The sequence below is a fragment of the Benincasa hispida genome, chromosome 4 (genome assembly GCF_027475165.1).
Source record: "Benincasa hispida cultivar pf3 chromosome 4, pf3_genome.v1.1, whole genome shotgun sequence".
In the NCBI taxonomy this organism is placed as follows: Eukaryota; Viridiplantae; Streptophyta; class Magnoliopsida; order Cucurbitales; family Cucurbitaceae; genus Benincasa; species Benincasa hispida.
Genome location: NC_143481.1, coordinates 22,539,028 through 22,548,995, shown reverse-complemented (window position 1 = coordinate 22,548,995; position 9,968 = coordinate 22,539,028). Strand labels below are relative to the sequence as shown.

Here is a 9,968-nt window from a genome sequence, read left to right as displayed (position 1 = left end):
CACTATAATTTCCGGTGTTTTCTCTTCTTCTCTCTCTTTTATTTCTTGTTTTCAAATTTTTTGCTTCTTGTCTTAGTTATTTTTTTTAATCTTTCCTAAGTGCATGATTTAAGTTTTGTCTTGCATAAATTTTCTTTAATCAAATTAGTGGGTTAACTTTATTGAGCATTATTTGAAGATAAAATTATTTTTAAAAATTGGTAGTCAACGTTATTCACCCCCCTCTAGTGTTGCCTTTAGATTCTACAATTGGTATCAGAGTGGGTAGCTTGGTTTCCTTATTTCAAAAAGGTTTTGTAATTTTTTTTTCTTGATTTTACATTCTATTTTTTAAATCTTATTAAATCTGGAATTTTTCTAATTTTTGCAAAAAATTTGAAAAATTGAGTTTTAAAAGCAGTTTTCATTAGAATTTTTTTTTGAAAATTGGTTATTAAAACCTTATTTTTTTTCTCCGCTTCTTAATTTTTGAAATCTTTTTTATTAAAATCTAAATTTTGGAAAAGTATTTTCTCTTTATAAAAATCTTTTTAAGAAAAATTATTATATTCTCTTCCTTTTTTGAAAAACTTAATTGTTCGAGCTTATGGCAACTACTGGAATAAATGGGTATGGTGAAGGTCCATCTACCACTAGGCCACCTTTGTTTGATGGAAATAATTATGCATGGTGGAAAACTAGGATAAGAATTTATTTGATTTCTATTGACTACAATCTATGGGAAATTGTTTTTAATAGTCCTTTAATTCTTACTAAGATAGTTGATAATAACGATATTCTTAATGAAGAAAAAGAGTTTAATGATGAAGATAAAAAGAAGTTTTCTATTAATGCTAAAGCCATGAACTATCTGTTTTGTGCTTTATGTCCTGATGAGTTTAATCGAGTCTCTGCATGTAATTCTACTAAAGAAATTTGGGATATGCTTGAAGTAACTCGTGAAGGAACTAATCAAGTTAAAGAGTCAAAGATTAACATGTTAGTTCATAATTATGAATTGTTTAAAATGGATGCAAATGAAACTATATCTGAAATGTTTACTAGGTTCACGAATATTGTTAATGCTTTGAAGGGATTAGGAAAATCTTATACCACTTCTGAAAATGTGAGAAAAATTCTTAGATCATTGCTTAAGAGTTGGGAAGCTAAGGTGACGGCGATCCAAGAAGCAAAAGACCTCTAAAACTTTCACTGGAGGAACTCGTTGGATCTCTCATGACACATGAGATAATCATGAAGGCCAATGTAGAAGAAAATGTCAAAAAGAAGAAGAGCCTAGCATTAAAGTCCACTCAAGTTCAAGAAAACTCTGAAACTGAAGCTGAACTAAATGATGGGGAGTTCGCTTACTTGACCAAGAAGTTCAAAAAGCATTTTAGGAAAAGGAATTTCTCAAAGAAAGTCAACAATCAAGAAGGCAAAGGAGAAAAGAGCAACAGAGATACAATCATCTATTATGAATGCAAAAAGCCCGGACACTTGAAGTGGGACTGTCCTCAAACAAAACCCATTTCAAAGAAGAGCAAGAAGGCCATGAAAGCTACTTGGGATGAAAACGATGAAAGCGAATCTAAAAGCGAGGAAGAAGTAGCAAATCTGTGCATTATGGCTTTTGGAGACGACGACGACGACGACGATGAGGTAAGTCCTGAAAACCTTACTTTTGATGAGCTCATTGATGCATATAATGAAGTTAAAATTGAATTTGAAAAACTAGGTTGCAAATATATGTCTCTTAGGAAGAAAAATGCTAAATTAGCTCTTGAAAATAGTAATTTATTAATTGAGCTAGATAATCTAAAAGAGAAAAATGAGACATTAGGAAAAGATCTAGATTTATATAAATCAAATTTGCATGCTTTAAAAGAAGAGTATAAATTATTAGAAAATAAAAATGAAGATATTTCAGCTACTCTTTTAAAATTTACAAATGGGAAAAATAATTTATATATCATGATGGGTAAGCAAGAATGCATATTTGATAAAAGTGGCTTAGGTTATAAACCTCACCAAAAACAAAAGAAATTTACAAACTACTTTGTCAAAGAAGGTTCTATTATTTGTCATGCATGTAGAAAACATGGTCATAAAGCTTATGCATGCAATTTAAGAAAAATCAATATTATGAATGAAAAGAGATGGTTTCCTAAATTTTTGTTAGCTAACCCCCAAGGACCCAAACAAATTTGGGTACCTAAGGTTACATCTTGAGAATTAATTCTCTCAGGTATGTTTGAGATCCATAAAGAATAAGTGGTACTTGAACAGTGGATGTTCAAAACATATGACTGAGGACCACACAAAATTCACATACCTAGAAAAGAAAGATGGAGGATACGTTACCTTTAGTGACAATAAAAAAGGTAAGATTGTTGGCAAAGGTAATATTAGTAACAGTTCAAATTTTCTTATTGAAAATGTTTTGTTGGTTGATGGTTTAAAGAATGATTTATTAAGTATTAGTCAATTATGTGATAAAGGATATAGAGTAATTTTTAGTGATAAAAATTGTACAATAGAAAATGCATGTGATGGAAAAGTTCTGTTTGTAGGAAATAGAGATAAAAATGTTTATACTATTGATCTATTAGATTGTCCTATAGTAGAAAATAAATGTTTATCTGCATTGCATGAAGATTCGTGGTTATGGCATAGAAGGTTAGGTTATGCTAGCATGCATTTAATTTCAAATATTTCTAAGAAATCCCTTGTTAGAGATCTTCCAAAATTAAACATTGAAAAAGATAAAGTTTGTGATGCTTGTCAAATGGGTAAATAAACTAAGTCTTCTTTCAAACCAAGGAAAATGGTTTCTACTTCTAAACCTTTGCAACTGTTACATATGGACCTTTTTGGACCTACTAGAGTTGTAAGTCTAAGTGGAGAACATTATGTTTTTGTTATGGTTGATGATTTTTCGAGATTTACTTGGGTTTTATTTTTATCTCATAAGGATGAAGCTTTAAAATCTTTTATCAACTTTTCAAAAAGAATTCAAAATGAAAAAGGTTTTATGATTTTGAAAATTAGAAGTGATCATGGAGGAGAATTTAAAAATGCTTCTTTTGAAAATTTTTGTGAAGAACATGGAATTTCTCATGATTTTTCCTCTCCAAAAACACCTCAACAAAATGGTGTTGTAGAAAGGAAAAATCAATCTTTGCAAGAATTAGCTATCTCCATGTTTAATGAATATGATTTACCAAAATCTTTTTGGGCTGAAGCTGTTAATACTGCATCTTATGTAATGAATCGTATTTTAATAAGACCTGTTTTAGATAAAACTCCTTATGAGCTTTTTAATAATAAAACTCCAAATATTAGCTATTTCAAAGTCTTTGGTTGCAAATGTTTTATTTTGAAAGACAAAGGGAAACTTGGAAAGTTTGAGTAAAAAACGGACATTGGCATATTCTTAGGATATTCTACATGTAGTAAAGCATATAGAGTTTTTAATGAAAGAACTCATGTACTTGAAGAGTCAATGAATGTTGTTTTTGATGAAATAAATATTGCCACTAATAAAGTTTCTGCTAGTGATGAATTAGAAATACCTGTTGAAGATCTTAGTATTAAAGATAGGGAAGCAGTATCAAATGAATCTCAAAAAGAGCCAGAAAAATCCCTCCATCAGGATTGGAGATTCTCCACTCACCATCCTCAGGAGTTAATAATAGGTGATGTATCTCAAGGGGTAAGAACTGGCTCTTCTTTAAATGCTTTAAATAATGTTTCTTTCATGTCTCAAATTGAACCAAAGTCTTTTAAAGATGATGAATCTGATGAGTTATGGTTAATTATTATGTAAGAAGAATTAAATCAATTTGAAATAAATAATGTGTGGGAACTAGTCCCGTGTCCTAGTGATCATCCTGTTATAGGTACTAAATGGATATTTAGAAATAAAATGGATGAATCTGGTAATATTGTTAGAAATAAAGCTAGACTAGTTGCTCAAGGCTATAGTCAAGAAGAAGGAATAGAGTATGAGGAAACATTTGCTCCTGTTGCTAGATTAGAATCTATTCGCTTGTTGCTTGCATTTGCATCTCATAAGAATTTTACTTTATTTCAAATGGATGTAAAAAGTGCTTTCTTAAATGGTTTCATAATGGAGGAAGTGTATGTTGAACAAACTCCTGGTTTTGAAAGCTTTGATAATCCAAATCATGTTTTTAAATTAAATAAAGCACTTTATGGTCTTAAACAAGCTCCTAGAGCTTGGTATGACTGTTTGAGTAAATTTTTGCTAGAAAATGGTTTTAAAATGGGGCTTATTGATACTACTTTTTTTTTTTTTTTTTTTATCAAAATTAAAGATAATGATATTTTATTAGGGCAAATCTATGTCGATGATATTATATTTGGTGTTACTAACTTTTCTCTTTGTGAAGAATTTTCTAAGTGTATGCATAGTGAGTTTGAAATGAGCATGATGGGAGAACTTAAATTCTTCCTTGGGCTTCAAATAAACAACTTGAAGATGGAATCTTCATAAATCAAGAGAAGTACACAAGGGATCTACTCAAAAGGTTTAAGTTCGATAATGCAAAAGTAGCAAAGACCCCGATGAGTACCACTACAAAGCTTGATAAGGATGAAAAAGGTAAAAACGTAGATATTAAAGCTGTTAGAGGTATAATCAGATCCTTGCTTTACTTAACTGCGAGTAGGCCTGATATTATGTTTAGTGTATGCATATGTGCTAGATTTCAATCATGTCCTAAAGAATCGCACTTGCATACTGTAAAAAGAATTTTTAAATATTTGCTTGGTATCGTCGATTTAGGCTTATGGTATCCTAAAAATGAATCTTTAGATTTGATTGCATATTCTGATGCTGATTTTGCTGGTAGTTTAACTGATAGAAAAAGTACTAGTGGAACATGTCATTTTCTAGGTAGTTCTTTAGTATCTTGGTATAGTAAAAAGCAAAATTCTGTTGCATTATCTACCACTGAGGCTAAATATATTGTTGTTGCTAGTTGTCGTTCTCAAGTTTTATGGATGAAACAAACGTTGCGTGAATTTGGTTTAAATTTTGAACAAGTACCGATCTTTTGTGATAATACTAGTTCAATTAATTTAACTAAAAATCCCATTCAACATTCTAGAACAAAGCATATAGATATTAGACATCATTTTCTTCAAGAGCATGTGCAAAATAAGAATATTGTCATTAATTATGTTAGTACTGAGAACCAGGTAGCAGATATTCTTACAAAGGCATTAAATGAAAAAGCCTGTTGTAAAAATAGACTTGCACTTGGTTTATTAGAATTGCCTAATTATGTTTGATAGAAGGAGCATTATTCATATTTCTATGAATTTATGTATTATAATTTATTGAGGGGGAGCATTATTTGTATGATTAAGGGGGAGAAAAATCACTTGTATATCTTTTTGTTGATAACAAAAGGGACAGAAGTATTTTTGGTATTATGGTGATTTATTATCATCAAAAAGGCGGAGATTGTTAGATTTATGGCTTCAATTAAATCAAGCAGTGTTTCAGAGTCACTATCTTGTAGAGCTCAAAAAGACGATTCCAACGCAATTTGAATCGCTCAAATCGAAGTTCAAACGAGAAAGTTATAAGCAAAAGAAAATTGAACAGGAAATCCAACATGGCAGTGACACGTGGCACCTTGCTAACGTGGCATCCGACGTGGCGGCTGAAGTGGCACACGAATAGTCAATATTGATGATGCGGCAGCTGGCATGGCACTCCAATCGATCACCTTTTTGCTGACGTGGCGATGGCGTGACACATGATGTGGCAGTGACGTGGCGACCGTGGACGAATGAGATAATGACAAGTGGTAGTCACCCAGCTTCACGCGTGGACGCGTGCGTGCGCCGCACGTGCCTACGGTTTCTTCACAGAATGCGGCGCGTGACGCTCAGTCCTCTCCCCTGTGCGTGTGGTGCTCATATCATCCGGCTATTTTTTATTTCCTTATTTTCCTTTAATTTCCTGATCAATTTTCTCCAAATTTCTCATCAAATTTCAACCTTTTTCAAATTTGATTTCCTTCCTAAATTGTCATCCTTCAAATCCTTTTTATTCTCCAAATCTCAATAATTCCAATCTTTCAAAATTCCTCTCCTAATTACAAATTCTTTCCTTTTCTATTTTTATTCAATCTCCACTCTTCATTTGCAATCATATCCAATGGCCAAAATTTATCCCCTTCGCCTATAAATTCGACTTGATTTTACTCTTGATTGACACACCAAAAAAAAAAAAAGAAAAATCTATTAAGTCTTAAACTCTCAATTCTCTCTATTTTCAAATTCTTGTTCTCTATTGCTCCTAAATTGGCCTAGAGTTATTTTTGTGAGTTTTTTTGGTGCTCAACTTGTGTATTTAGCCTTCAAGAGGTAATATTGCGAGGTTTTCTTTTAATTTTTGGGAATTGTATTAAGGTGTGGGTACACCGTGGGTTGTGAGAAAAATAAATTGGTTTGATCCTGAACCAGTAAAAAGGATCTTGGGTTTCTCTTTAGCCTAGGAAAAAGAAGATCATGTGTCGGTTTAGTCCTCACCTCAAGAGGATCACTTAGTGAAATACCCAAGAAGGAGTCTTGGAGAGTGAAGTAGGCAATTTGCCGAACCATTATAATTCCCAGTGTTTTCTCTTTCTCTCTTTTTTTTATTTCTTGTTTTCAAATTTTTTGCTTCTTGTCTTAGTTATTTTTTTAATCTTTCCTAATTGCATGATTTAAGTTTTGTCTTGCCAAATTAGTGGGTTATTCTCAACCTATTTCTAGTGTTGCCTTTAGATCCTTTTTTCTTTACATGTTCCTTGGTTTTCAAAGTCTGTAGCTCATTGCGCAAAGTGATCTCAAACCTGTCATTAGAACTGTATTTAATATGAAATTAACCTGACTTTCATCAATAACCTTGCCACAGTGATTTAAGTTTTGTCTTGCATTAAATTTTTTTTAATCAAATTAGTGGGTTAACTTTATTGAGCATTGTTTGAAGATAAAATTATTTTTAAAAATTGGTAGTCAACCTATTCACCCCCCCTCTAGTGTTGCCTTTAGATCCTTCAGAAACAACATTTTCTTTACACTTCTGTTCCTTGGTTTTCATAAAGGATTGGAAAGTCTGTAGCTCATTGCGCAAAGTGATCAGGTTATAGTCAAACCTGTTCATAACAACATTGCGACAGAACTGTAGGAAACTTTCAGGTAACGACTAATATGAAATTAACCTGACTAGCTTCATCAATGACAGACCCATTCACCTCTGCCACGTTGAAGTGAACTATCATGTTGAGAACATGTTCTCTTACAGATGCCCCTTTTTGCATATGGGGATTGAAGATGTTTTTCAAAGCGTCATGCCTGAGTTGTGTGGACGGTTGTCCGAACATCCCTCTCAGGGACTCCATGTGTTGGGGACGATGCCCTAATCTCTCGTGTCTTGTAGTTTATGAACACAGTTTTGAACAAATGCTTAAGATGTAGAATATATGATATTTTCTTCACTTTTTATCTATGAACATTGGATGTTTTAATTTCTTTACCACAAACCAATAAACTAAGATCCCTAGTTTTCGTTTGTAACTTAAGGATGTATGTGGAGACATACAAATAAATCATGTCTTAAGTGATAACCAAAATGGTCTGTAGTATATAAATGTAGGAGGAAAACCTTATCCTGGTAACGCTATAGATGTGGCCCGCTTTGTAGAATAGCTACAAGTGTTATGGAGACATGCGAGCGGGGGCATCCTATACAAAGGAATTTGTATAAGATTGGACCATGAAGTGTTATAGTCTCGTTATATAACGCCGTTCATAACAGAGACTTCACTTCACTAGAATGATCATAGATAACATGACCTTAATCCCGAGTGAGTTGGGAACTCCTGCCTTTGAGGGTGGTCCTTTGATTTGTATGATTGCGAGTGGCTAGATCGCCGACTCAAACCTACCACTTTGGGGATTTGTCTAATTTAAGAGTTGGAAACTCAGCTACACAAGATGAAATTCTCTCCTTCCCCGAAGCAAGGGTAAGTAGATAGATTGCTCTCTTAAGGACTGATCCTGGGGCTTGAACGATGTGGTGCCACACACTTTCTCATGGACCGAGAGGTATCCACATATAGTAGGACTATGTTGTATTGTTTATTAGAGGGATCAGTGGTACTTAAGAAGTTAAATGTAACTACAAGGGCAAAACAGTAAATTGGCCCAACTGTACTTACGAGCATCTGTGAAGGGTTATTGTACTGGTGATTGGTTATATCCGATGGACATAGAAATATATCTGTGGTGAGAAGAGTGTAGTTGTTGGTCTTTAGTAGAATGCCTGGCAGTTAACGGATGATGGATCACGTGGCTAAAGAGTTTAGTCAGCTATTCACGTACCGTTGGAGCTTCGAGCCATAGGTTCATAAGGTCCCCTTAGTAGCTCAATAGATTCAAGTTGAGAATAAGTTTTTGGGTCAGTTTGAAGTGTTCAAATTGACAAGAGGGAGTTCGATTATATATGATATGATTGAACTGGTTGATTATATATGATATAGTTGACTTTATGTATGAGATACATTAATTAGAGAAAAATGATATAAATATGATTTATATCTAGTGGAGGAGAAAAGACTATGGTTCATATGTTGCATTTGATATGATATTAAACCATAGGTTAATGAATATAATATGATTATATTTATTATTTATTTTTGGACAATTATAGGATAATTATGCAGGCATTTTCTCTGTAACCGTGTGATAGTGGAAGGTTGTTCGCAGTTTTCGTAACTGATGAATAAAATGAAAATCGTTTTCATTTTACAAAAAGATCAGACATTCGCTCATGTATAGTGTATACTGCCTATCGCATAGCAAACCGAGAGCCTACACGATAGCTCAACGTTTCTAAAAGATTGTATACACGCGTGCAACTTACTAAATGATCGCATAGGATTTGCTAAACGATCGTCTAGCTCTTTCCTAAACGATCGCACGCCCGAGCATTACTAAACGATCATCTATACGATCGCGACCTATTTATTAAATGATCGTGTACCTCTTCCTAAACGATCAAACATCGTCTATACGATAGACGCATGCCTTCTCCCACTTGCTTGGCCGTAGTATACGATCTTCTCTTCCTCCTTCCCTCTACCAAATCCAACAGAGCCCACACCTCCTGGATTCTCGCACCGAGAATACCGAGGGTTCTAAGTGGTGGTGTCCTCCCTATTGCTGTGTTTGTGTGGTGGCCGTTCATGGGTAGACAACCGTGATTTAGTGAACGATTGGATTGGACGTTCTCAGCGAGAGCGAGATAGGCTTCTATGGACAAGAGTGAGTTTTTGGTGAAGAAGAGTTGTTTAATTGTATTCATTCTCTTGTTGTTTAATTGTTAAAAGCATGTTGGTAATATGTTGAATATTGCATATTTATTCTGTTTGATTGTGAATGCGTTAATTCTATCACAATGAGTTTGGAACGATCTCGCTTCTACTTAGAGGTACTCTCTGATAAGAGTTCTTTCACCATGTTCTCACGAGCAGTGATGATGGGCTTATGTTTCTTGGCCAAGACTTTAGAAAGGCTTACCAAGATATATGCTCCGACCTTCTCATTTGCCCGTATCCAATGCTCAATGTCTCTCGTACTGGGTATCTGATGCCCTAGTTTATTGTATTTATTCTCTCATTACTCAACATTGTATATATATATATATATCCACTGAAGTTTTAGTCCAAGTAGGAGTTTGTTGGGTTTTATGTCCTAAAGCTCGTGGTTTGTAAACAATAAACTTATTCTGTTAATCAATAAAGATATTATTAAAGTTTGATTCAATAAAGTAGTTATTAAATATATGAATTACTCATTTCATTTTAGAAATAATTGAAATCTAATAAACTAAGATGAGGCTATTACATGAGTACTTGAACTTTATGTAGAGACATAAGAGTGGATCAAGTTCGAGTAGATAGCCA

The 9,968-nt window shown here is 33.6% G+C and overlaps 1 protein-coding gene across 1 annotated transcript; it reads left to right on the top strand.

Moving 5' to 3' along the window:
• The first annotated feature begins 586 nt into the window (after positions 1 to 586).
• Positions 587 to 1,183, top strand: LOC150036576 (uncharacterized). The gene has a single exon (XM_090313174.1). The coding sequence runs from the start codon at positions 587 to 589 to the stop codon at positions 1,181 to 1,183; it is 597 nt and encodes a 198-aa protein (XP_090169300.1).
• Positions 1,184 to 9,968: the final 8,785 nt, after the last annotated feature.